Source organism: Misgurnus anguillicaudatus, chromosome 19, assembly GCF_027580225.2.
Source record: "Misgurnus anguillicaudatus chromosome 19, ASM2758022v2, whole genome shotgun sequence".
Lineage (NCBI taxonomy): Eukaryota > Metazoa > Chordata > Actinopteri > Cypriniformes > Cobitidae > Misgurnus > Misgurnus anguillicaudatus.
The window spans coordinates 5045208-5073190 of NC_073355.2; the positions used below are offsets into that span (position 1 = coordinate 5045208).

At 36.6% G+C, this 27983-nt stretch overlaps 1 protein-coding gene across 1 annotated transcript in view; it reads left to right on the forward strand.

The window, feature by feature from the left end:
- tbl3 (transducin beta like 3) overlaps positions 1 to 27983 on the forward strand; it is a 39541-nt gene extending 11558 nt beyond the window's left edge. The window contains exons 14-23 of the mRNA XM_055184287.2: positions 2221 to 2356; positions 5383 to 5613; positions 11424 to 11494; positions 11714 to 11870; positions 17987 to 18045; positions 22472 to 22575; positions 24561 to 24632; positions 24745 to 24903; positions 26957 to 27050; positions 27400 to 27983. Coding sequence (XP_055040262.2) covers positions 2221 to 2356; positions 5383 to 5613; positions 11424 to 11494; positions 11714 to 11870; positions 17987 to 18045; positions 22472 to 22575; positions 24561 to 24632; positions 24745 to 24903; positions 26957 to 27050; positions 27400 to 27730 — 1414 coding nt within the window. The 3' untranslated portion in view covers positions 27731 to 27983. The remainder of the gene's footprint in view (positions 1 to 2220; positions 2357 to 5382; positions 5614 to 11423; positions 11495 to 11713; positions 11871 to 17986; positions 18046 to 22471; positions 22576 to 24560; positions 24633 to 24744; positions 24904 to 26956; positions 27051 to 27399) is intronic.

Sequence of the window (27983 nt, forward strand, 5' to 3'; positions counted from 1 at the left end):
CTGTAATATACATTTCTCTAAAAAGCTTGTCTTAAAGTTGCAGTTCATAGCTTTTCTGTTGCCATCTCTGCTTGAGCTGTAAAGTTGCAGGTATTTGCAGAGTAATTTTCACTACTTTGATTTTTATATTCTTTCCAAAATATAAAAATTGACATATATTTCTGTATATTGGCCATTCGACAGAATTTGTGCAAACATTCCCACTAAATTTATCATTACCGAAACTTACCACCATGGCTTTACCATGTTTCTGTCATGACTGTTTCGGTAGTGACAATTTTAGATATTTTTGAGTGTAGCTTAATGATGCTAATCAGCACATGGTTAGCTAGCAAACAGTTGACCACCCCCAAAAACTAAATTTTTTTTGCAGAAGAAACGATGTTTAGTAGTGACGTTCCTTAAAGTTACACTCAGATTTGTATAATTTTAACCATAATTTACCTCAAAATGGTGGGATCTTTCTTCTTACCCTGTAGCTATAAGAGAGAGGGACACGGGAATATATCTTGATCATAAATCTAGGTGGTTAAATCAGCCTCAGCCAAAGGACTGAAAAACCTACACTGTTGCGGTAATGACATGAAAATGCAGCACACACTTATTTATAAAAGGTTTCATGATTTACTTAAAAATATTTAAAAAAAAATAACTAAATATTAGATATTTTTGGAGGAAAAATGCTTAAATTATTTCAGTATTATTTTCAAAAAATAAAACCCTAAAAACCAACTATGTTCGTGCTGCAAAAGGTAGTGAGCCTGTTAGCTTAACTAAAGCAAAATCTTCTGCTCCTTTACTACTACAGTGAGAAGCAATTGTTTATGGACAACAACAAGGCCTGCATCCCAATTTGCCTACTATGCCTTTTGCACTAAAAGTATGTACTAGGTAACAATTTACAATAAGGTTCATTAGTTAACATTAGTTAATGTATTAACTAACATGAACAAACCATGAGCAATACATTTGTTACAGTATTTATTCATCTTTGTTAATGTTAGTGAATAGAAATGAAGCTTTTCATTGTTTGTTCGTGTTAGTTCACAGTGCAGTTATTTACAGAGTAATTTTCACTACATGGACATATATTTCTGTATATTGGCCATTCGACAGAATTTGTGCAAACATTCCCACTAAATTTGTCATTTCCGAAACATACCAGCATAGCTTTACCATGTTCCTGTCGTGACTGTTTCGGTAGTGACAATTTTAGATATTTTTGAGTGTAGCTTAATGATGCTAATCAGCACATGGTTAGCGTGCACACATCTGAACAGTTGACCACCCACAAAAACTACATTTTATGGGACACCCAAAAAAATTCTTAATTGCAGAAGAAACAATGTTTAGTTTTGACGTTCCTTAAAGTTCCACTCAGATTTTCATCATTTTGACCTTAATTTACCTCAAAATGGTGGGATTTGTCTTCTTACCCTGTAGATAAGAGAGAGGAATATATCTTGATCAAAAATCTAGGGGTGTGGTTAAATCAGTCTCAGCCAAAGGACTGATAAACCTACAATGTTGCGGTAATGACATGAAAATGCAGGACACAGTTATTTATATAAGGTTTCATGATTTACTTAAAAAATATTTTTAAAAAATTAGTTCTTGGATCTTTATTACATATTATTGGGAGAAAAATGCTAAAATTATTTCAGTATCATTTTCAAAAAATAAAAACCAACTATAGCGGACTACATGCTTGTGGTCGTGCTGCAAAAAGTTAGTGAGCCTGTTAGTTTAGCAAAATGTTCTGCTCCTTTCCTACTACAGTGAGCAGCAAATGTTTATGGACAACAACAAGGCCTGCGTCCCAATTTGCCTACTATGCCTTTTGCACTAAAAGTATGTACTGTTTTTTGTTATGGGAAAGTATGGACATTTAGGTACTTTAAAAGAGATGGGACATACTAAATCTAATTTTGACTACTATTTAGTACTGATAGTATTCGAATTGGGATTCGGTGAAGGTTTGCGGACATGCTTTTTAATTTTGTGGCAAAATTACAGCACCACAAAATGGGCTGGCATGCTTACTACATTGATTAAAGTCCGTTTCAGTGGTTTCATGTGTACACAGATATTTCTTGAGATGACGCTGTGTTTACAGACTTGTATTAGGACAAGCAAAAAATATTGGATGGGGAAAGCTGATGAACTTGAAATAGTTTTTCAACTTCCTAATTCCCGGTGCACTTGTTTACTTGTCCACAGGTTAAAGAAAGTTTTCCTGGTGTCGGGCAGTCAGGACTGCACTATTAAAGTTTGGGATGTACCCGAGTCTCTGTCTGATGTTGGGTGTGAGCCAGCAGTGATGACAGCACGACACACAGAAAAAGCTCATGACAAGGTGAGCCGCACGTTCACATTCAGACAGGAAACATCAGTCAGGTGACCTCTTGAGTACTGTACTCCGTGAAAGCATTTTTATGTTGATGACAAATGTTTTTGCATCACAAGCCGTGCCTTTCAGTATGCTCTCATATTTCAGCTCTTCATTCCTCTGTGGGGTTTTTTGTCTTTGACATTTCGAAAGTGTGTCCATTGTGTCAAAAACCTGATTGTGAAAGAAGGAAAAAATGCAAGGTTCTTTCAAAGAGACACATGACTGTTTAACTAGTTCACAATGTTTATGGCATTGTTGGCAAACCTGCAACTACAGGTTATTCATTATGTAAACTATGGTGAATCTGTTCTTTAAACGTGTTTAGACCGATAAGTAATAAAAGGTAGCTAACTATATTAAATGATGATATCTTTTAAATTATTTAATGATTAATAAAATAATTTATTTTGCAAATGGAGCAGTATTGATCTGACAAAAAAAGCAATAAGAATCTCTGTTATTTTGGCAAAACCGATTTAAAGTTACGGTGACAGCATTGAAGAGCATTTGAAGTGATGTCGGTACACTAAAAACAACAACAATATTTAACTAAATGTTACTCTGGACCACCAAACCACTCTTAAGTCTCATGGGTATATTTGTATTATGGGTCAAAATTATCTTTTTTTTATGACAAAAATGACAAAGATCATGTTCCATGAAGACATTATGGCAATTTCCTACCATAAAAAAATATTTATCATTAGTTATATATGTTGCTAAGGACTTCACTTGGACAACTTTAAAGGTTCAGCCTCAGATTGCAGATTTTCAAATAGTTTATTTCAAATAGTATCTCGGCCAAATATTGTCATATCCCAACAAACCATACATCAATGGAAAGCTTATATTTATGCAACTTTCAGTGGTGATGTACAGTATCTCACAAAGTAAGTACACCACTCACATTTCAGCAAATATTTTAGTATATCTTTTTCAAGAGACAATACTATGGAAATTAAATTTGGATATATTTTTAGAGTTTTCAGTGTGCTGCTTGTATAGCAGTATAGATGTACTGTCCTCTGAAAATAACTTAACATACAGCCACTATTGTCAAAATAACTGGCAACAAAAATGAATACACCCTAAGTTATAAAAGACATACATTGAGGAAAATAAGTATTTGAGATGTGCAGAAAAACACCTACAAAGCATGATGCTACCACCCCCATGCTTCACAGTAGGGATGGTGTTCTTGCGATGGTACTCATCATTCTTCTTCCTCCAAACACGTTTAGTGGAATTATGACCAAAAAGTTATATTTTGGTCTCATCTGACCACATGACTTTCTCCCATGACACCTCTGGATCATCCAAATGGTCATTGGCAAACTTAAGACGGGCCTGGACATGTGCTGGTTTAAGCAGGGGAACCTTCCGTGCCATACATGATTTCAAACCATGACGTCTTAGTGTATTACCAACAGTTACCTTGGAAATGGTGGTTCCAGCTCTTTTCAGGTCATTGACCAGCTCCTCCCGTGTAGTTTTGAGCTGATTTCTCACCTTTATTAGGATCATTGAGACCCCACGAGGTGAGATCTTGGATGGAGCCCCAGTCCAAGCACCCTTTCCAGCGTTGTGGAGGTGTACAATTATGTCTCTAGTGTCTTTGGACAGCTCTTTGGTCTTGGCCATGTTAGTAGTTTGATTCTTACTGATTGTATGGGGTTGTCAGGTGTCTTTATGCAACTAAAGACCTCAAACAGGTACATCTAATTTAGGATAATACATGGAGTGGAGGTGGACATTTTAAAGGCAGACTAACAGGTTTTTGAGGGTCAGAATTCTAGCTGATAGACAGGTGTTCAAATACTTATTTGCAGCTGTATCGTACAAAGAAATAGTAAAAACACATCATACATTGTGATTTCTGGATTTTTTTTAGATTATGTCTCTCAAGGTGGACATGCACATACAATGACAATTTCAGACCCCTCCATGATTTAGCAAAATAGCAGGGTGTTCAAATGCTTATTTCCCTCACTGTATATCGTTTAACCATGCAAAGCCACATGTCCTGATCATCATGTTTATGTTACAAATGTGTGTATCTGGAATTAGAGCTATTCTAATTTGAGTATTCAATCAAAATAATGATATAATGTTCTAACACAACCAGAAACAACTGTTCAGTGTTACTTGTGAAAGGCAATTCCTCGAGACTTGTTTTGAGATGTGTGACGGTTTGTACATCCCCAAGCTGCATACAACAAAGCCATTTTTACCTCATGTTGCTATGAGATTAACAGAGAAGTTGCCACCACTAATATGGCGGTGCCATAGACACACGATGAAGCAGCCAACGCGCGGTCTAGTTATTTCTTTAATGTCTATGCTCTTTGCCTTCACAGTGCGATTGTGCTGTTGCGATTTATTGTGCTGTTATGTCGTTTTTCTCACTGTGTCCAACATTAAATTATTAAATTAACAGCTCTTTTTTTCACAAAGTACGTCCACTTTTTAAAATATAAATAAAGTAATAAGGTAAATTTCACAAACCAACCTCCCTATGTTGTGGACAGCTAAAATAGTTTTCAATTTACTGTGATTTAGTGTTTTCTACATAAAATGATTTGACATAATGTAAAGAAAATTCTTTAAATATACAACCTTGATATCTTTATGTTAGGCTGTGTAAATGATTGTAATCAGATTATAAGGCATAAACCTGGGTACACAGGATCACAAATGGAAAGCTTGAATAGATAAAAGCATCTGCAAAATGTGTAAATATAAATATGAGACAGAGTGAACATTTTAAGTGATGCCATTTAAAATATTTTATGTATTGATTTAATTTATAAGCATTTATTTATTATCTCAGCAGTATAACCATGTTTGCATGAGAAACTGCTCCGCTTCTGATACACTAATAAAAAATGTTGTAAAGTTAGTAGCGTTACTATTTTTAAGTTGGTTATTTTCCAACACTGCTTATTTTGTGATTCATTATCTGTCTTTATTGTCCTGTCTTTTTCCTAAAGGATGTGAACAGCGTGGCCATCTCTCCCAATGACAAACTGCTGGTGTCCGGCTCTCAAGACCGCACGGCTAAGTTGTGGTCTTTGGCTGATATGAGTCTGTTAGGTGTTTTTAGGGGTCACAGTCGGGGTATCTGGTGTGTTCAGTTCTCTCCTGTGGATCAGGTTGTGGCCACGGCCTCAGCGGACGGCTCCATTAAACTCTGGGGTATTCATGACTTCAGTTGCCTCAAGGTAAAATAAACATCTTACATTAATCACATTGTTTAGTGAAGGTTTACTATTTTGGTGCAAGCAAAATTAACAATGTTACAGTTACCAACAAAGCATTCTTTACTTTAGTTTTATGATTTTCCATCCTCTTTATTTCATCCTTAAAGGGATAGTTCACCCAAAAATGTACATTCTCTTATAATTTACTCATAGGGTGTCAAAGGGATGGAACGCTTCCAGGAAATTTCCATGGGAACTTAAGCTGAGAAATATTTTTGAAATATTCCTAATCGGAAACTTAAATGGAATTTATGGGAACTATTTGGAAATGTATATAAGCTATATCATATGCAAACATAAATAAACATTTTGTTTGGTCATAAACAGACATGCATGCAAGGTAATACAAATTTTCAAGAAAACTGATGCTTGGCGCTCATCAAGCCTGGATTTATTTGATCAAAAATCCTTCAGAAATCATTCTAATATGCAAGATTTTTTTAAATACATTTAAATTCGCTGTTGTAGGCAGTTAATTCCCATATATTCTCATTAATTTCCATATACAGGGTTCCCGCGGGGTCTTAAAAAGTCTTAAAATGTCTAAAATTCAGAATGTTAAATTTAAGGCCTTAAAAAGTCTTAAAACCACCCAGATTTTTATCCTAGGTCTTAAATTTAATTTACCCAAGTCTTAAATTTCTTACCTCCGTTTATTCCCGAAAAGCTTTGTCCGCAGAAAACAAAATAGTAATTTAAAACGCTGAAGAACTAACTTAATCAGTGGCGTAGGCAGAAAGTGGATGATGGTGGGTCTGTAAAAAGAACCTTCCGCACTTTGTCGTAATCCACGCAGATCTTGCCATAAGCTATATTTCAGGTGTTGTGATCTGACGATTGGCAGACGGAAAGCAAGAAAGTACCGTAATAAACCATATATTTCCAAAAAGCGCAATTGTCTTCTTTTAGAAACAATACAAACTTTTTTGATAGCGCAAATGCTACAGGAGTTACGGTTAAATGAATAGCGGTCGAATCAGAGCCCTTTAGGCCGTTTCTCAATCCAAAAGGCTGCAGCCTCCAGAGGTCGCATAGGCAGCCTACTGCATACGTCATAAAGCCTAGTTTATTTACGTTAACTGAGCATTACATTCGCAAGTCATAAGCATATTTCAACAATTACGATTAACTAAGAAGAAGAAGAATCAATATTTTAAAGTAAATTATATTCTGAAAATAAGACAGTCTTTGACGTATGCAGGATAGAAATGCGACCCTTCAGAGGCTGCAACCTTCGGATTGAGAAACGGTCTTCGTGGATAACGTTAGCAACACATAACAAACCACAAACAGCCTTTTAATGGTAAATTTCATTTTCTTAATACAAATTCATCTGTTATTGTGTAATTAGAGAGGCTATTAAACGTGATGGCGGTATATAGTGCATATTTATGCATAAAACGTATGGATGGAGTGTTTTTGACTCTGATCTCTAACTGATCTCATATTAGTGGATTTTATTTGTCAAAAAACATTGTTGATAGAATTTTATAAAAATACTACTTACACATATTAGTGTGATTATATAAATATTGTAAATCAATGCATTTCTTAACTATTTATTAAGAAAAATCACATCTCTTTTCCCTTTAACTCAATGTATTTCAATGGCTCACTATGAGCTTCCATGAACTAACTGAAATCTCTATGAATCACATGACGGCCGAGCTTTTTGGACTTCCATTGTCAGAAGTCTCTTCCTAAAGGGCTATGGGTAGAATTGTTGGCGCTAACACTCGCGGTCTAATAGGGTTAAGTATAATGTATTTTCATGTATTTTGATTATCTGTTTTAATACTGTGTTTATTTTATATTTTTCTATAACTGAATCAATAAATATAGAACGATTTGAGATTTTCTGAGATCATTTGAATGCTTGTAGTTATGTGTCGTGTTGGTCTTAAATTTGACTAATAATGGTCTTAAAAGGTCTTAAAAAGGTCTTAAATTTAACTTGCTGAAACCTGCAAGAACCCTGATATATTTCCGTTAATTCTCATGAAAAGTTTCCAGCCTTAAAATTCCCAGCCTGGCAAAGCAGGTCTAGCTGTTGGGTCAGCTGGTCTGACCAGCTAAGTCCAGGTAGACCAGCTTAAAAAGTGACCAAAACACAGCTAGACTACTAGGGCCCTATAAAATCCGTTTTATTTTTTCCCAAATTCCGTTTTATTTTTTCCCAAATTCCGTTTTCTCTGTTTTAATTTTTGCAAATTCTGTTTTATCCGTTTTAATTTTTGGCAATTATATGTTTTACCCTTTACTTTTATTTTAGTCATTAAAAGAGTGTGCCTTTAATGTTAATGATTAAAATGTAAATGATTTGGGGGAAAAACTGGATAACAGGATTACTTAATGACTATAAAAGATGCATTTACACACGCACATACACGCGCGCGCGCACGCACAACTCAATTCAATGCATTGTTTTTTTTAGTGTTGTTGCAGGAGGCTACAACAAGGTGTCGAAGCAGTGGTGCCTTCAGAAGTGCCTTAAACACATCAATCCAGCGGAACGCGATCCATATTTTATACACAATCGCTTGAAATGCATATAACTTTACAAACATACACAGGATAGTGATCTGACTTTGGACAGCATGAGCATGCAGCTCTTTGCACGTGCGAGCGAAAGAGAGACAGAGAGCGGCGCCATGATGCAGATGATTATATTTTAAATGTGAGGGATAGTTAGTTTACCTCAGCTCGCTTAAAATGCATAAAACTGAAGAAATACATGAGGATTTGTGTTCGCACTTCGGACGTGAGAGAGGTACAGTGAGACAGACGTGGATGAGAGAGTGCATGTATCTTTGCGCTCACCGTGAACAGAGTGTTGACTAAACTTCCAAAATAACAGTTCTCCGGTCACATAAAAGTCACGTGAGACCTGCTCGGAACTAAGTGCTTAGCGTCGAATTTCTTAATTTTTTCGCTGACGAAAGCAGAGTCGTGGAGAGCCGCTTCGCCATGGTTTCAGTGTTTTGGAGGAGGTCTGAAACGACAGGAGGGGGCGTGTCGCCCAGATTTACTTCCCCCGGTCTGCATTTTCCCCCAGACATACGTTCGTCTCCCACACAAAAACATAATTTTATTCAAAATATGTAAAATTCCGCGTTTATACTAGATTCCGTGTTAATTAGCCAATTCCGCGATTCCGTCCGTGATTCCGTGATCGCGGAAATTATAGGGCCCTAGACTACCAGCAAAACCAGCTAAAACCAAGCTGGGAGACCAGCTAAAACCAGCTCACCAGCTTATGCTTTTTGGGTGAACTATCCCTTACAGTTTACTTATGTTTTTGCTCATGCAGTGCACCACTGAGGATTTTGTGTATTTCATTGACACATTTGATGTATTTGTACTATAGTTTGTGGGCTTTTCTTTAAAAACCGCAATTAAAACTGACACGCATGCCCAAGAGTTAAACACTATACTGATGTTTAAATCATACAATAGCAGTAAAATTAAACCAAATTATTTTTGGCTTGAGAATTCAGACAGCTGTCTTTTGCTGTACTTTTACGCCTTTAGGAAATTGCCCTTTTGCTAAATTTAATAATCAATAGTGATTTGGCCCTTTAAATAAAATACGTCAAAAGTCACAATGGCAAACAAATATTATTGCCAAGTACCATGACAAATAGGGATGCTCCAATCGATCGGCACTTGCTAAATCTCATGAGTCGATCTTTCTGTTTACTTTTGTCATTATCAGTGATGGAGTACTCGAGTCCTGGACTCGGACTCGAGTCCGACTCGAGTCACTATTCTTTGGACTCGAGTCCGACTCGAGAATCCATTCTCTGGACTTGTGACTCGACTTGGACTCGCGGACTGATGACTCGTACTTGGACTCGGACTCGAGGATATATACAATCGGACTTGAGCATTCATCACTTTGTTTTTGACTAAATATGTTATAAAAAATTATATAATGTGTTACACTTTTCCTGTTTCGTGCCCAAGACCGGTCGCGATCTCCCTTCACAGACACTGCTACCTCTCGCTCTCTTTGCTTGACAACACACTCCCTGACGTCACTAACTTTTACGCTCGTGCAATGCATGATGCATGATTCGCGGGCTAAATGTTCACATTTGTAAAATGCAGAAAGACGTGCCCCGGATCGTGAAGTTCGCCTACGCGAATTTTGCTTCTAATGCTGGAAAGAGCAGCGCTAAATGTTGTGTGTGTAGGAAAAGACTGGGACAACCTCAAACTTTAACAGACACCTGTCACGGATGCACCCAGAAAAGTAAGTAAAATGCTTTCCATTGCCTAACGTTAGCTTTTTTCAAAAAATATTACTGACTAATGCATATATAACAAACAGAAGAAGCTAGGGTTAATGTATGTCTGGTTCAGATTACAGCATTTTTTGTCTGTTGATAACTTAAAAAGAGTAACTAAACCCTAATCCAAGTTTTTTAGTTACTGATCTGTAAGAATGATGGTTTAATAGTGCTGTTCATTGATTTTGATGTACGTTTTTTGACATTTGGATATAAAGTGTTTCAATACTACAATATATGGTTTAAAAACGTCTGAGTGCTGCCCTCTTCAGGTTGAACGGTGGCTACTGCAGTTGAATTTTCCTATTTGATGTTGGGTCCAAAAAATGACTCCTACTATGGAAAATAAATTTTTTTTTTTTTTTAAGAAAATCATTTCAGGATGTTTTCTTAATAGACTTCAATGCCAACTCAGTTGTTTGTTCTTATTTCCTCAAAAAACAAAATGCAGCCTGATTACACATTCAATTTGTAAATTTTCTACGCTAGTTCTCAATCACAAGTTAAAACAATGGAAGTACACACATGCTTTTGATTGCTTCGTAAAGTTACAAAGTGTGTTGCAAAGTGTATATGTCAAATCAGTAAATAAACTCCCTTTGCAATCGTGACAGTGGTGTCATTTTTGTTTAATGTAGAACCTCTTTAATACATTTTATCAGTTTTTTGAAGGTCCCAAAGTGGAGACATGTAGGCACTCTCAGACTCGAATACAGGACTTGAGACTCGACTAGGACTCGAACACTGGGGACTTGAGACTCGACTCGGACTCGAACTCTGGTAATGGTGACTCGACTTGGACTCGACTCGGACTCTTCTTTGATGACTCGGACTTGGACTCGGACTCGAACACTGGGACTCGAGACTCGACTCGGACTCGACAGTTGGTGACTCGACTACAACACTGGTCATTATAGCGTTCCTGATGCAGCTGCAATAGAGACCATTTTACACAGTGCAAGCATTTTGTAACCCGTTGCTCATGTGTGACGTGCAGATTTGGATTTCTCTCTTTGCCTTCACAGAGATATGCGTATTTTCTATGAGGACGCGCTCCGGTCCTCAGCGCGATGCATCTTCACATCCCTATCAAACAGCGTATACACTGTACCAGACAGTGACAGACCACGTCTTTCTCTCATTTGGCCGTGTGGCCCACGTGCCCAGCTCGCGGTGTGAAGCGCCTCCGCGCTATTCCCCGAGATCCACTTGACGGCCTTGTGTGAAGCAAATTTTTTTTTTTTTTTTGGACGACCTAGTTAAGGCATTAGGGTTTCCCAGCTTAGGCGGGCCGCACGAACTGCAAAGTGCTGTGAGAAACCCTGATATTTCTTATAAAAATTTGTACAGTGAAGTTTGACTTCGACTACCAGCCCACCTCATTTGTATAAAGACTCTTGTGGTTGTCACATATATAATTTGAACTGAGATTTTGTACAAACAGAACAAATTTATATGGCTGATTTTTCTTCATTGCAGACGTTTGAGGGGCATGATGCTTCTGTCCTGAAGATCATATTCGTCAGTCGAGGAACTCAGCTAGTCTCGGGGTACGTTTACTGAGAATTGTATACCCATTAAAGATTGTTCACATAATTTTATGATCAGAGAAATCATGTGTAATGAATCTGTGATGCTGATGATTTTGTGATTATGATCCATGCAGTCATTGGTACTCAAACTAAACATTTCAGATTTGGTTCTTGTTTTTTGACCTTGACTGTGTTTAAAGCTAATGCTACATACCCATTTCTTCTTTCATTTCTTAGTGGTTCTGATGGACTGGTAAAGTTGTGGACTATCAAAACAAACGAATGTGTGAAGACTTTTGACGCTCACCAGGATAAGGTTTGGGCTGTACATGGCAGCAGCAGGGATGACCTAATGGTGACCGGATCCGCTGATTCCACCGTCACGCTGTGGAAGGTCAGTCTACACAGATGTTCACATCCTGCGTTTTTTTGTACAGACAACAATGTTGTTTAAACGATCCCCATTCACACAGATCCACAAAACCAACAACAAATGCTGTATTATGCACGCCAGGCCAGTAGTTGGCGATGACTAGAGCCCGACCGTTATGCATTTTTCGGGGCCGATACAGATATTGGGGAGTAAAAAAAGACCGATAACGATATATAGGCCGATATTCTTTATGTGCATATTATAGTACAGTACACATATACTACAGTATATTATACTACAGTAGGCTACTGTACATATAATACACTATATACATTAACAGAATATACTATATATACATACTTTTTTGCAATGACACTTAAAATTACGTGACAAGGATATGTAATATAGGCAGTTGTGTTTTACAAGTTAACAATAAACTTTATTATTCAAAATGATTCTGATATAAGTGCACAAAACGGTAAACTTGACTTATTATAAATAACTTTAAAACACAAATAAACAAAATACATATAACTTGTCAGTTTTGACGAGAATAATGTTATATTGGGCTTATTTAAAAAAATGGAAACTTATAAAGTCATTGTTTATTAGCTTTACAGTATGTACTTCACAAATTAATTAGAAACTTACCGTTAAGACGACAATGCTTGACTGACAACATACTGATGTAGGCTTATGTTTAATGTACTGCACAACGTTTTTATAACACGAACACACAGTGTTCTGCCGGGACTTTAAACTTTTATCAAACTAAAGCGTCTGCTCTCTTTTATTTAGAAAGGGTGTAAAGTTGTGCAAGCTTATTAAATCAATTGCTTTGAAATGAGCATGTTCAGTAACAACACAAGCAGCTACTGCGCATCAGTTTAAACGCGTCCGTTCTCCGCCTCGCGTTATTTCTCCCGCTTGCGTGTTAAACAACTTGCAAGTGGAGAAAAGAGACGGATTAAAAACACCAAATCTAAACGGGAATGTGTCTCTCTCACTCACTTACAATCCATTCGACCAAAGCGCGTCTTAATACCAGGTGTAAAATGTTGTGAAGAAACCGCGTGACTGCTGCCACCTGAACTGAGAGACTGACTGAAGTGAAGGGGGGTTGGCTGGTGTCACTACAGTGAGTGACCTGGGTCACCATTAGCAACCAAGAGAGCGCGCTCTGCTGGACAAACAAGTACTTACATCTTTCAAAAGCATTTAATGTTTTTTATAAGGAACGTTCATATCGGCTGCATATCTGTGGCTTATACGCCGATACGGATATATCTGCGACATGCTCATATCGGCCGAAAAAATCGGCAAAAGGATAAATCGGTCGGGCTCTAGCGATGACACACATCATCTGAACATATAACACACACGTGCATGACGTCACAGATTTGCGTTTTTGTAGATTACACGGAAACGATAACAGTGCCATTTCAAAAACTTTTTGAAAACATTTTAAAACCTGAGGCCGGTTGCATAAAAGTTAATAATGTAACTCATAATTGCAGCCCTAGCATGATAAATCACATGCCTTGTCAGTAAAGCCGGTTCATTGATTAGTAGTAAATCGCCATCACCTGCTTTCAGAAGCGGCAGCCGGTTGTCTACTAATCCGCTTTACTACTAATCAATGGATGCGCGTGGCAATCGTGCAAAAGCATTTTCTCACATGGTGTGATATTCCTTAGGGGTTTGTTTGGCAAAAATGGGGTGGGGCGGTGGACGGTGCTCAGGGTGGAGACTGAAGGCAGCGACTGTGTTTTCCTGACATCACGACTTTATGGAAGTACAAACGAACTGTTTCAGACCACAGCTACTTTAAGCAGGCTGTGTGCATTTGACTCTTAAAGCTCCGGTTCTGTCTGTGATTTTGAAGCTTTGATTGTGTTTATAGTGGGCAATATAACATGTGTTCATATTTCACGTGAAAAAAACGTGCTATTTTTCACACAATTGACTTATCTGTATAGCGCTGTTTTCACTGTCCTCAAAACGTGCTGATGTCTTCCTTGTTCTATGAAGTTCCTTCTTCAGAATTACATAACAAGTTTTGATTGTGTAGTTTGTTTAGTGTGCTGTGATTCGATAGCAGCTTAGCTTAGCAGAGCCGTTTGAGCCAAAGCTGGTGACTGACGTATTCCTGTGGGTGGAGTTTAGTCAACGAACTGTTTTACTGACGTAATTAAAGCAGGAAATAGAGGGCTGTAGTCCAAACCGGTCGTTCGTTGTAGGCTTTTAAAGAGGAATTATATTGAAGAAAATATATCGCCTGGCAGTGAACTTTGAGCTTTATCATTTTACAGGTTTTATTTATGCTATTAAAGCAACATTACACACTAACTAGGGTTTAAAAAATGGGATCACAGGAAGAACGTGACCTTTAAATGACTGTTTTGAAACTTATATGGGACTTGCATAGCCCTTAGACCTTAGTTATTGTGAAAAAAGCCACAAAATTTCAGTTTTGATAATATGGGATTTTTAAGTGTTCCCCAGCTGGAGCTATGTTAAATAACTTAGTGGGTAATCTCTATTAGGTAAACGAGAATGCAATACTACTAATAATAATAGTAGTAATATTAACAATAATAATAAAATGGTTACGCTTTATAATAAGGGTCCATGAATCATAACTTTTTTGTACTTCACCCTAAACTATTGATGAGTTAAGGCATGTATGAATCATAAACTAATAAAGAGTCATCATTAAGTACAACACAACATGTTTTATAGTTGTTAGTAAATGTATTAATAAACAATGAATTCATGTGTTGAGTAATGTTGTAGTTATTGATGACACTTTATTAGTTTATGATTCATACATTCATACATCAAGTAAGAATTCATTTAGGTCATTTCATTATGGTTCATTGACCCTTATTATAAAGTGTTACCAATATTATTACCGTTTATCATAGAATAAAGCCTGATCAAGCTTACGAGTAAGGATAGTGATAATAAATTACTATAGTAACACTTTTCGGTCTTATAGTCTGTTTTAGAAAAGAAGCTCTTAATACTTGTTTGTGTTAAAAATAAAATTAGTCTGTAATGTTGCTTAGTTTTTGTTTATAATTTGTATAAGGATAGAATATTTAAACAATGCTTAGACAGCATTTGTGTGTAATTTGAGTTGGACAGTAATCCGAAAACTTAAAAATGACCTGCTTAAAGTTCATTAAGACAACTATTTAAATGCTGGCGTGTTTTTTTATTAGTTTGAATATGTATAACTTAGCTAAATAATCATTAAAACGTCGTCAAAATAATCAATGAATAGTCGATTAATCTAATAATCGATCATAAATCAATTATCACAAAAAATATTTGTTGCAACCCTTGTGCTTCATTAATATGATGCGTATTGCTTTGTAATGAACTTTCCACAGCAGTCCAAGTTAAAAAAATAATATAAAATGCGCTTCATGTCCTGTGTGTTCTGCGTAAGAAATGGCCTCTGTGGTAGATGAAAAAGAGATTGCGTGCTCTTTGATGTAATGTTTCATGAAAATTTGATTATGATGTATGAATCCTGGTTCTGTTGTTGATCTGTTGCTGCTGTTTGCACGTTCAAATGAAATAAAATATTTTTATTTTTACCGGGTCACAGACAAGAGTCAACTGTATTTTTACTCAATGACAATTTAATATTAAATCTTATCAGTTAATGGTCAATATTCATTTAACTAGCTGGAAAATTACCTGAAATGAACATCCTAGTCTAATGGTGCCAGTATGAATTGAATTCCACTGTTATGTTTAGCATTTAAATTACACAATTATTTCATAATGTACAAAAGCAAAAGTATGTGGACACCACCTTTTAATTAATGGGTTTGGTCGTTTTAGCTACACCCATTTATTTGTGGATCAATAAGAAGTGACGCATCGAAATTAAGATTCTGGCCCGAAACCGAAAATTCTGGATGCACCTTGCCTAAAACTAAAAATGACCTTTTAAAAAATTCAATTCAATTAAAACACTTTATTGTCTATCCCCACAGGGGTAGAAAATTGACTTCAGACAATAGGCTCAACAAACAATGTACAACTAACAACAATACAATACAACAAACAAAATACACAATTTAAAAATAAACATCTCCCCTATTTTCTATTTAAAATATTAATAGCGGAATAAAAGTCTTCTTATATGTGGCCTTTTTCGCCAAAGGTACTTTTTTTATAAATTGTATTATTATTAGACTTTTTAATTTCATTAGTTTTACTAAGAATTTAAGTTGCTAAAACTGCAAACCAATAAAATAACTGCACTCTATAAGTAATACACCAAAATTGGACAAAAATAAAACAATAATAAATATTGTTTATTTAGTTTTATGCAAAAATCTAATTTAACAGCTTTGTAAGCTAAATTATGTCATGTTCTATAAAAACTTTTTATAGGCAAAACTGTAGTAAAATAATGCACCGACTTGTTATTCTGCTTTTATTAATGGGCTTGAAATGAGCATCAGTGACGTCAACACCTGCACCATGTCAGTCCAGCATGAGCTACTGAAAACTGCACTTGACTTTATTATCAACAATAACAACTGTATATTGTATAACCTGTTGCAGGACTTAGGCTTGACTTAAAAATATGCGCGAAACAATGCCCATTATTGGGCAGATTGGTGCTTTACGCAGAACTTGTGTGTCATTGTGTATGTTATTTATATAGCGCTTTTCACAATTGTTAATTGTTTCAAAGCAGCTTTAAATTAATAAATGTAGGGAAAAGCATAGAAAAGCGAGCGTAGTAATAATGCAGTGCTTCTCAAATAGTGGGACGGGACCCCCGGGGGGGGCTCGAAGCGACACCAGGGGGCGCGCGCGAGACCCCAGGGAAAATACTTTTTCAGGAAGTGATTTTTAAAGACATTACACCCCAATCACGCTGATAAGCCGCTTGTGTTTTTATTATTATTTCTTGATTACATTTAATTTTTCAGTATCAAATGGTCAAAAAAGATTATACTTTAAATAAGGATAGATTTTTTTATTTCTGGCAAATGATGCATTTTAAGTCTTTTCTGTTACAGACTAAAAAACAATGTTAATAAGGTTATTCTTTGTTGTAAGTTGATGGATATTTCTTTTTTGTGTTTTCTTTTTGTGTTTTCTCAATGTTAATAAGGATTCAATGTTTTGCAGATGTGTAATTTAATAACAAATTATACTATTTTCAGTCGCGGCGGAGAGTTGGGGGGGGGGGGCGTGGAATTTTTACATCTTACTAGGGGGGGGCGTGACAGAAAATAATTGAGAAGCACTGTAATAATGTAACGTATAAAGTAAAGTAAAGTATTAAGTTAAGCCAATGTGGCGGACTATCCAGGGGATGAAAAAACCCCTAGGAGAAAAACCCTCCTGGCTAGTACAGGGGGAAAACTCCTAGGAGGAGAAAAACACCGAAGGTGTGGGTGTGTGTTTGTCTCATTGTCCTCGGGGTCGAGGATGAGACAGGGAGAGAGATACAGAATCCTATTAGCGTAGGGGCCATACAGTATAGTGGTTAAAATCAGCTCGGTTCCAGACAGGCTAACTATTGCAGCATAAGTATGTTACCCAGGTGAGTTATGTGAATGCTTAGTTTTGGACAAACTAACTATTGCGGGATAAGTACATTTACTGGACATTTTATGTGAATGCTTTGTTAAAGAAGAATGTCTTAAGTTTTGATTTTGTCACATCAAACTTCGCTGTGTGCGCAATGATAACAGCTTAGCAATGATGGCAGAAGCGGAGTGGAACTTTTTTCTTTTAGTCGAAAAACGATAATGCCATTTTCAACTGAAAATCAGTATCGATGTTAAAATTATAGACAATAAAACCGAAAGTAAAACAGGGTTGTAATTGCATAATTGTTTTGTATGTGGGAGCTGAAGAGCGGTGAAATGTAAGTACTTGGCTTGATACAGGATTGTACCAAAGGAAATTTCTGGTGCTGCAGATATTTTGTTATTCATTCGTGTCAGAAAAAAGAGGTCGCCTGGTCATTTCATTTTTCTCAAGCAAAAATGATTTCTTCTCTCAGTGAAGGTTGTGTTGGGTAACCATTAGTGTTATTATCTTTCTGTCATTTAGTGTTTGTGATTATGATTTACTCTTTCTCTTATGGTTAGGATGTGACTGATGTGGAGCTTGCAGAAGAGCAGGCCAAACAAGAAGACCAAGTCCTCAAGTAAGTCTTCATTGTCTGTGTTTTACCAGTTAAATATATATATATAACAACTTTACAAAGACATATAAAACACTGTCAGTAGAAGTAAAGGTCAAAATATGCAGATGTCTGCTCACATGTGTTTGGTTGAGGCATGCCTTACAGTAATTTTGAAACCTAAAGCAGTTCACGCCTTTATCTGGAAAACATCATCACTGTTGTGTAATGATAATTAAAGGAACAGTTCACCAAACATACACCAATATTTTACTCATGTGTTTAACTAATTTTCTTTAGCTGAACAACACATTAAGATTTATATTAATAATGTCATGGCTCTTCCTAACTTTGTTATGCGAATAAATAGTGAGGGAAATTATTTGTATTTTGAGTGTATTTAGAAATAAATATGTAATGTTTACATGTAACAACATCTAGATAAAATATGTAGGCACACAGGATACACGTTGGTATGTAAGAGGTCTTGTGACTATACATCATATGCGTTGTTATAAGACATGCAATAACCAATAATTGTCTTGCGTAACGACGTTGAGCCTGTGTGCTGACATTTTGATCTAAAGGTGTTTCCATTCAAACGCAATGTATCAATTGCTAATTTTGCTTAAAATACAAATCATTTATCTCAACATATCGATTTGCTTTTTAAAAGACAAACCCACCACAGTCATATAGATTTCTTTTTCTGATAATTTCAATGCTATTACACAAACCTAGGAAGAGCCGGGATATTATTTAATATAATTGGAAATGTGTTCACTGAAGAAATTAAGTCAGATCAATGATGGGATTAAGGTAAATTATGTGGTTTAAACTCCATGTATTAATGAGTAACTTATCCCCTGGTCAGACCCTGACTCCACCCACTGTCAATATTTGAAAAATGCAAAAAAAAACAGCGTGTTACTCAAAAAAAAGTTACTCAAATCAATGAACAGCACTAATAAAGCTCCATTCTTACAGATCATTAACTAAAAAAAGTTAGTTTAGGGTTTAGTTACTCTTTAAACTAGAGCTAGGCATAGATTAATCTAGATTAATCTCATACAAAATAAAAGTAATTTTTGCATAACATTTGAGTTTGTGCTGTGTGTAACTATTATGTATATATAAATACAGACACATTCATGTATGTATTTAAGAAACATTTACATGTGTATATATATTTATTTATTTATATTTTTATATATTATATATAAATGTGTGTGTGTGTTTAAATATACATAATATTTATTTACACACCGCACAAACTCATATATTATGCAAAAAATTACTTTTATTTTGTATGAGATTAATCTAGATTAATCTATGCCCAGCCCTGCTTTAAACTCATTGTTTGGTCTGGTGTCCTGAGTTGTACCTTATATTGTTAAGGAGTGGTGTTGGATTTTAATTTATTATTATGTTACCTAGATTACTCAAAGCAGACATTTCTCAGAAGATTTTTTAAGATGTAAAATAAATCTTTGGTGTTCCCAGAGTACATATTTAAAGTCTTAGCTCAAAATACCATATAAATAATTTATTATAGCATGTTAAAATTGCCCTTTTTGTAGGTGCGAGCAAAAATTTGACGTTTTTGGGGGTGTCCTTTAAAATGCAAATGAGCTGATGAATGCAAACACTGATCACCATAATCACGGTTTGTTGAAATTAAACTTAAAAGACGTACGCACTTTTGCTTGGAAATATAATATATGAAGAGTTTGGTTCCAAAACGCGATAAACGCCATTTTTGAAAAAAATGAGTTACTGCCAAAATCAGTATTATATCAGGTCAGTAGTTAAAAGTAAATAATTAATTTTACACAAAATCCAATACCCGCCGTGATATTCTGTCATCTTTTCTCCCTTTTTTCCCAAAATGCGACAAACGCCACTCCTCCTTTTTTACAGAACGCAATAAATCCATTTCTGATATTACAGCCCACCAGTCACGCAATGTAAACAAACATGGCGGCGCGTTGAGTACACGGAATCCTAGTTTTCCTCATCTACTTTGTACTTTGTTGTTGATCAACAAACAAAACAAAATAATACTTTAATAGCATTGCCAAACCTGCGATGGTTTTCTGTGACGGGAAAGAAACGTAAGCCATCAACAGCTAATAATTTCCGCGAGAGGCACTCGGTTGCTTGTTCTCCCGACAGCATCAAGCTTCTCATGCTAAAACATTGTGTTCTTAATATAACAAAGTAAGTGTTTTGGTTAATGCCATTAATGTTTATTTTTTAATCATTGTATACCACTAGTCAACTAAATAAATATAAAATGGTAAAGATGAATGCACATTTATACATTGATTTAATAGATTTATAGCATTTTGAAATAAAAAACTGTTATGGATTTATTGCATTTTGTGGAAAAAAGAATTAGTTTTTATAATAAATCTTTGAAAATCAAGTTATGGATTTGAATTTTTTATGTTTTTACAACCTAAAGATGCTATGTGAAAGTTTGTAACAGAAAACAGTGGTTTTCATCTTGTCACTTTCTTGGTATAGAAAACACGTTTTTACCGAAATTTGTCAAAATGGATTTATTGCGTTTTGGAACCAAACTCTTCATATATTTGTTTTTGGAAATATAAGCCATTCTGCTTGAAAAGGATTTAAACTTTGACAGGCGCTCTTTTATATGTCAGTGTCATTAATTAGGCATCGTTTAAAGGCGGAGATCTGCAACTGTTCAGCTGCGCACAATTTCATTTCACAATTTGCGATTTATAGACCCTTTTACTGTTTGTACACAATGATGACTTGACAGCGTATGCGTGCGCATCTTGGCAACAGAAGTATTGCAAGAATCAGTAGTGAAGCAACACAGAAAGAGAAAGTTATTTTAAAAAGTTGACTTTTCAACTTTTTCAACACAGCTACCAGATCCGTGTACTAAAGTGGATAGAAGACGTTAGCAGATAGCCAAATATAAAGTGGCCGGATACATATACAGTATAGGTATATTAGTATATTATATATACACTGCAAAAAATGACTTTCTTACTTAGTATTTTTGTCTTGTTTTCAGTAGAAATATCTAAAAATTCTTAAATTAAGATGCTTTTTCTTGATGAGCAAAATGACCTAAGTAAATAAGTCTAGTTTTCAGACAAATAATATACAATTTAAGTGAAATTGTCCCTAAAACAAGCAAAATTAACTGCCACTGGGGTGAGAAAAAAAATTGTGAAATAAGATTTCTATTTTCTTAAACACTTAATTCAAGTAAAATTTTCTCACCCCATTGGCAGATAATTTTGCTTGTTTTGGGCACGAATTCACTTGAATTGTATATTTTTTTGTCTAGAGACTGGTATTGTTTTCTTGGGTCAATTTGCTCATTAAGAAAATACATCTTAATTTAAGAATTTTTAGATATTTCTACTGAAAACAAGACAAAAATACTAAGTAAGAAAGTCATTTTTTGCAGTGTATTTGATGCTGGGAAACCGTTTTAATAAACTTACTGAGTTGCTAACACGGTAGAACCATTGGGGAACGACACCACTTCTGTTGCCAAAATGCGCGCGCAGGAAAAGGGTCTATAGATCTCACATCTGAAAGTGAGGCACGTTTTCTATTCGTACATTCGTTTTATGAATTAGACGTGCACGCTTTAGAGAAATGATCATAAGATGAAATTTAGGACGTTTTCTACACAGCATTTTATAAATGAGACCCCAGATCAGGTGCGTTCCTGGCGGATACTGTAAAAAATATTGACGTATTGTCCATGACGTCACCCATAGGTTTGTATTCTTGAACCCGATAGTGAGCGGAGCCTGCCTTCACCATCTTGCCTGCGCGTCCCCGAACATCACTCACGGATAACCGAAAATGGTTAAAGAGGCGGGACATGGGTGAAACTGAGGTGGCTGGTTGCTGAAACCACGCCCGCCTAACTCGACGATAGTGACAGCAGTGACAGATCACCCAAATGGCCACGCCCTTAATTAGAAAGACTTTAAGGCTTAATGTAATTTAACGGATGAGTTAAAAAAATTCACCCTCACAGTTGTCGTGAAGGGCAAAATTTCACTTTTTGTACCAGGCTGTAAACACATTATGTTATGCTGTAAAGTTGAGCATTTAACATGGGCGTGCCGCGTGCGTCTATGGGGTTTGATTCCCTTTTTTAGTCAAAGTTACTTTCGTGTTTGCTTCATGAGAGAGATCAGAAGGTTGCCCCTTGCTTGGACCCTAATCAAACACAAGCAGCATTCGATTTTTTAGGGGTGTTTGATTAGGGTTGGAGCTTGAACCTTGCAGGACTGTGGCCCTACAAAACCAGGAATGCCCACCCTGGTCCAGATTGTCATAGAAACTTAAGTGTATTATTTTTAAAAGTGCAAAGCTGTAAAGAAAACACCTAAAAAACTTTTATGTAAAGCTCAGTGTTTAAAGATTTTATGTGATCTCTTGACAGGCAACAGACATTGGCAAATCTACTTCATGAGAAGAAGTATGTGAAGGCTTTGGGTATTGCAATTTCTCTGGATCAGCCCCACACTGTCCTAAGAGTCATCAAAGGTACTTTCTTTTTTAAATGTTACACTGTTAAATATACCAATCAGGTTGAACAGCATTGTATTTTGTACTCGGAAATGAAAACATCCTCTGGAAAATATGAGACACACCTTCTGATTATAGTATTACTTTCCAGTTTGTTATGACAAGAAACTAATTGGAAATAGCTGATGAGTTATGCGTGGTATGAATGTTATGAAACAAAGGACTTGGGTTAATTTCAGATGGCGGCTTATGACAGCGTGCCATTTATTACCAAAGCAGTTTCCTCTATGTGAACAATGCTTCTTTATGAGGAGACCTGCAGAACCTCAATATGACACTTCCTGTGTAGTTCCTTGGCTGAATTATTAATGTCAGGAACACCAAATCCATCTTCATGATGAATGAATTCCAAAAGGCTTTGTTGCACTGTTGACAGCGACATTAGAGTACATGTAAATATTGGGATAATAGGAAATGGGATTGGAAAAACTTTCACCTCAGCACCTAGCCTGGCTAACACCAGACCAGTCTTATAGACGATGAGACATGGTCTGGGAACCATATGCTAATTTTCTCGTATTTGAGGCATGGTTTACGAATGCCCAGAGCCGTTTATTGGGCGCTACGAATGTCTATCAAATGTCCGTCTGTACGTAGCTCATAGCCAATCGTTTCAATTATACCAGATGACGTATGTAGAGCGACATCAATTCAAACATAAACAACTTTTATCGGTTCTTGTGCAGACAGCTGAAAGCTATGCAACTAAACCGGTAGCTGTATATTGATATTGAAAAGCAACACAACTTTGTGGCACTGTGACAACTAGAGTACAGGCATAATGACAATATGATATTCATAAATACCACTTACCATTTATAAGTTAAATGGACTTTGTCGATGACGATGCCTAGCAGGTTGGTCCTATAAAACTCTGTGGTTATCATGTCTTGCCATATACATACATCCTTCTTGGATATTACAATTTTTAACGCCAAAAGTTGCTCTTTTTTTAAATAAACCTGCTTTCAAAAATACTTAGAACACTGTCTAAAGGGAGTCGCACAACGGACCCGCAGCCTAGTTCCGCACCGTTCTAAAAAATCGAATACATTGTTTTCTATGAGTGTACCCACACCGATACCGACAGATGGCGCCTGTCCGCGCCGTCCATTAAGTAACATCATATTTGTCCCAAATCATTAATGATTAACATTGGCTGCTAACGTATATTTTGCATTTTGAAGTAGACGTTATCTAATGAATTTTGCTCTTTTTAATGTGCACTTCCGGTTTACGGTACCTCCGAGTTGTTCTAGACGCAACGCGGCCCTGAGCTGCGCGTCCAATGTGCAAGCCCCTTAAAGCCGCATTCAGACAGCCAGCGATGTTATCGCTGCTCATCGCCTGCCGCTGGTGGTTGATGTCGCTTGTGGGCGTTCCCACTTCTGGTTGCGTAGTAGTGTGACGTTGCCCCATGTTGTAAACAACAAATCAGTGCTCCACTTACTTCACTCCCATTGGTAGTCGCTCGAGAAACTCGCTGCTAATTTGCATAAAGTTAAACGTTTCTCAACTTTTGACGCGCGACTCCGTCGCTAATCGCGCCTACATTCTGTCGCCAACGGTCACGTTCACTCGTGTCGCCGGAAGTCGCCCAGTTTCCATTGAAATGAATGAGATTGCGTCGCTCTGCTACTGCTTATCGTGGGGTTTCAGGCTGCATTAAAAAGTAACTTCGCGTCTGCTGCCGTTTTGGATAAACAAAACTGCTTTGGTGTGTTGCATAGATATTGTCATCGTCTTGCTGCCCCCTCCCCATTCTGTGATTGGTTCCCTATTTCAGGGGCAAAAAGGTCCATAGTTCCCATGCTAGACTTGCAGCGTGAATAAATTTGCGCACAAGGCAGCATGGGGAAACCCAGACTAGTCAGCACCAAGGATCTACATATCTACAGCATGTGCGCTAACTTCTATAATTTTTAAATGCTTGTCTTTTATAGAAATTCGCCAGCAGGACAATGGCACACAACAGCTAGAAAAGACCCTCCTGAAACTGAGGCCGGATCAGAAAGGTTTGCTTTAAGTCCTCCTACATACGCATTATGGATTGGTGTAGTTGACATCGGGTTCAATTTTTAATCCCTGGTCTGTGTTGACTTTGTCTTTTTTATGTGCTATATTCAGAGTCAGTGTTGCGGTACTGTGCGGTGTGGAACACTAATTCACGGAGTTGTCTGGACGCCCAAACTGTCCTGCAGGTTCTCCTCACACACGTGAGTCCAGAGGAACTTATGCAGTATCAAGGGGCACGCACCCATCTCGAGGGCCTTATCCCATATACAGGTGAGTTTTCAGGACAGCTAACACACCTTTTTTATGACTTTTTGCTAAGGAACCGTTTTCCGACAACATTTTTAAGCAAAAACTAGAAAGCGGTTGTTCGTTTACATAACAATGGTGCTTTTACGTCACCAGGGTCAAAACAAATCTGCTCAATGCCTTTGACGTCTTGATTGTTTGTATTTATCTCTGTATAGAAGAATGCATATGTCTGCAGCCGTGTAGGGTTTCTTTACAAAGTTACATCGCCACCTACTGGCCTGGCATCCATTATATAGTGTACTTTATTGTGAAGTCCTTTCAGAAATGCATCAGAAAAATAAACTGTAACTTCACGAATACTTGTCATACAAACTAAAGATAAATGTTTACATAATGCTTGGAATGTCTGATTTTAAATGATGTAAGTGAGATCGAAAACAGATATTGTCATTCGGTGTAAACTGTATGAGAAGGAGGAGAGGTACCGTCTTTCTCCTATTACCTGTTTATCTGTAATGAGATGAGATTGCCACCCCCTCACCATTAAAGTGAACGAGCAGAGACATCCATATGCATAACTCGTGCCTCCTACAGTCAATGGATACACAATCTACAATCCAGTCTCTCCGTTCCTTGTTGTTTCATCCGAGTGCACCAAACATAACATCTAAATCCTTATTTACTTGCGTATGTGTGTCAGTATCTCCAGATGCGAGTTTTTTCTTTCTCTTCCGTTAAACAGTACACACGACGGGCACGCACATACACAAACACACAAGTCAGGAAATTTGACACGCTTTTTGGTAGGGCTGCACGATAAATCGCATGTGTTTGTCACGCGCATCTTGTCAGTAATGCCGGTTCTTTGATTAGTATTAAATCGCCATCAGATGTTTTCAGATGGAGCAGCTTTAACTACACAGAGTTTATCACGCTTGTCCCTTGTTGTGTTTCTACTATAATGATTACAAAAACACAAATAAGAGTCCAGACAACGATAGGCAGTTCTCTTTTGAGCTTTTTACTGCACAAAAGTAAACCTCTCGCTGGCCAACCAAACACTAACCCTGTGTTCATTTTTACGATGGCCAAACAGTACCTTTACCATGATTAATATGGTTTTTAAAGGTATACTTGTGAAATTAATAGAAAATATTTCAATAGAAAAAATATATATATAAATAATTTTGTGTGTGTGTGTGTGTGTTTACATTCTATTGAAAATTTTTGTTATAAGTTCCCAAGTAAACCTTATCATGGTTTTACTACAGATAAAGTTGCATTCCTGTTAAACATTCCTACAAGGCTCATTATGTGGCTCATTATTCAACTCTTTTATTTCCTCAGCTGTCAATCACTGATTATTCAGGAGCTTTCACGCCTCCACGCATATGACCTTTCCCAAGCAAAAGTGTCTTCGAAATTTTTATCAAAATATTGTTTTATGTGAATGAGTAGGCAGAATGATTTTCACATAATTTTGAAGAAAAAACTCCAGACTACTAGATCATATTTTGAAAAGTCTTGGGAAAACATGTGAAGAGTTTCGTTGCAAAACGAGATAAATCCATTTTTTTACATTTTTGTCAAAACATGTTTATTATTATGTTATCATGTTATTATTTAGTTTTATGGTGCTACTTAGCTGTATTTTTAAGTTATGAAGGTTTAAATCAAAACAAACCAACTGCAGTTGCATTGAAATTAATTGGAATGCACAACCAAAAAACGAGATTTCTGAACAATTAAAAAAATGGTGGTTATCTCGTTTTGCACAAAACTCTTCATGTTTAGACTGAGTTTTGTGGACTTTAAAAAATTGCTTTTTCAAAAACCACGCATTAAAAATACAAAAATAAAAATTCTCTTAAAAATACAAACATGTACATACATGTTGATCATATAATATTGTAGCCCAGTTTGTGCTGAACGCAGTGTTATGAGACTTTTACCATTAATATGTTTTTAAGCAACTAAAAAAAGGACAAATGTCAGTGCATGTCAAAACTTCCCGAGGGCCCTAAAAACCCCTTAGACCCCAGAGGGTTAACATTGTTTCTTGCTTTGCCCGCAGAGAGACATATGCAGAGGATTGGCCGTCTCCTGCAGGCTTCAATGTTTTTGGATTACATGTGGCAGAAAATGCGCATAACAGGAGGTATAGAAAGGTAAGAGGAAGGTGCTGAAACATTGTGATCATTATGTTATTGACACTGGTGGCTAAAGCCATAAACCTGATTCAACTAAACTTGACATAATATCCTAAGTTAGAAGTCTTACTGGAGTTATAGAGTACATAAAGTACATTGCTGTGTATAAGAATGTATTGTATTTATTATTTCCTTTCTTGAAAATCCAAGTGTAAAATGAGTCACTCGTGAAGTCTTTGAGGAAGTTAATTCAGTACCATATTGACAGATTCTTTGTTTGCCAAAAACAGTAATCCTTAATCCGTATTGCCTTAAGGTTAAAGTTTTATATCACATTTGTTATAGTTAATCTGATGTTTTTCTCTAGCTTGAGCTTGCACAATGATGAGATGGACACCGGTGCTCAGGACTTCTTCATTATAGACAAGCAACCGAGAAATACGGGTGTCGGTCGGGCAGCTGAACAACAAGCAGAAGAATCTGAGGAGGAAGATGAAGAGGGTTCAGACAGTAGTGTGGAGCTAATCGATGAAGATGAAAGTATCAGTGCATCTAAAAGTGCCAGTGTCAATGGTAAGAACAGAGGTCAGGAGTCTAGTGAGGACAGTGAAGATGATGATGATGTCATGGAAATTTCTACCAAGTCTTATCCAGAATCTTCAGGCTCCACCCCCTGCTTAAAAGCATCTGTAAGGTGATTGGCTGCTTGGGTTGTCAATCATGACTCCTTATTTCAGTATTGTATATTGAATTGATGGACCATCTCTGATCTGAGGAGATTTAGGGAATCAGGTTGCTGATGTTTCTCCATCTGATGCAGCTGCAAAACACCAGCCTGTTCTGTTGATAACACCACTCACCAAACTATAAAAATATGTTCTTGTAGTTTTATTATTGTTTCTCCATAACTTTTATATCTCCTGGAAATGAATAATAAATTTTATCACTTCA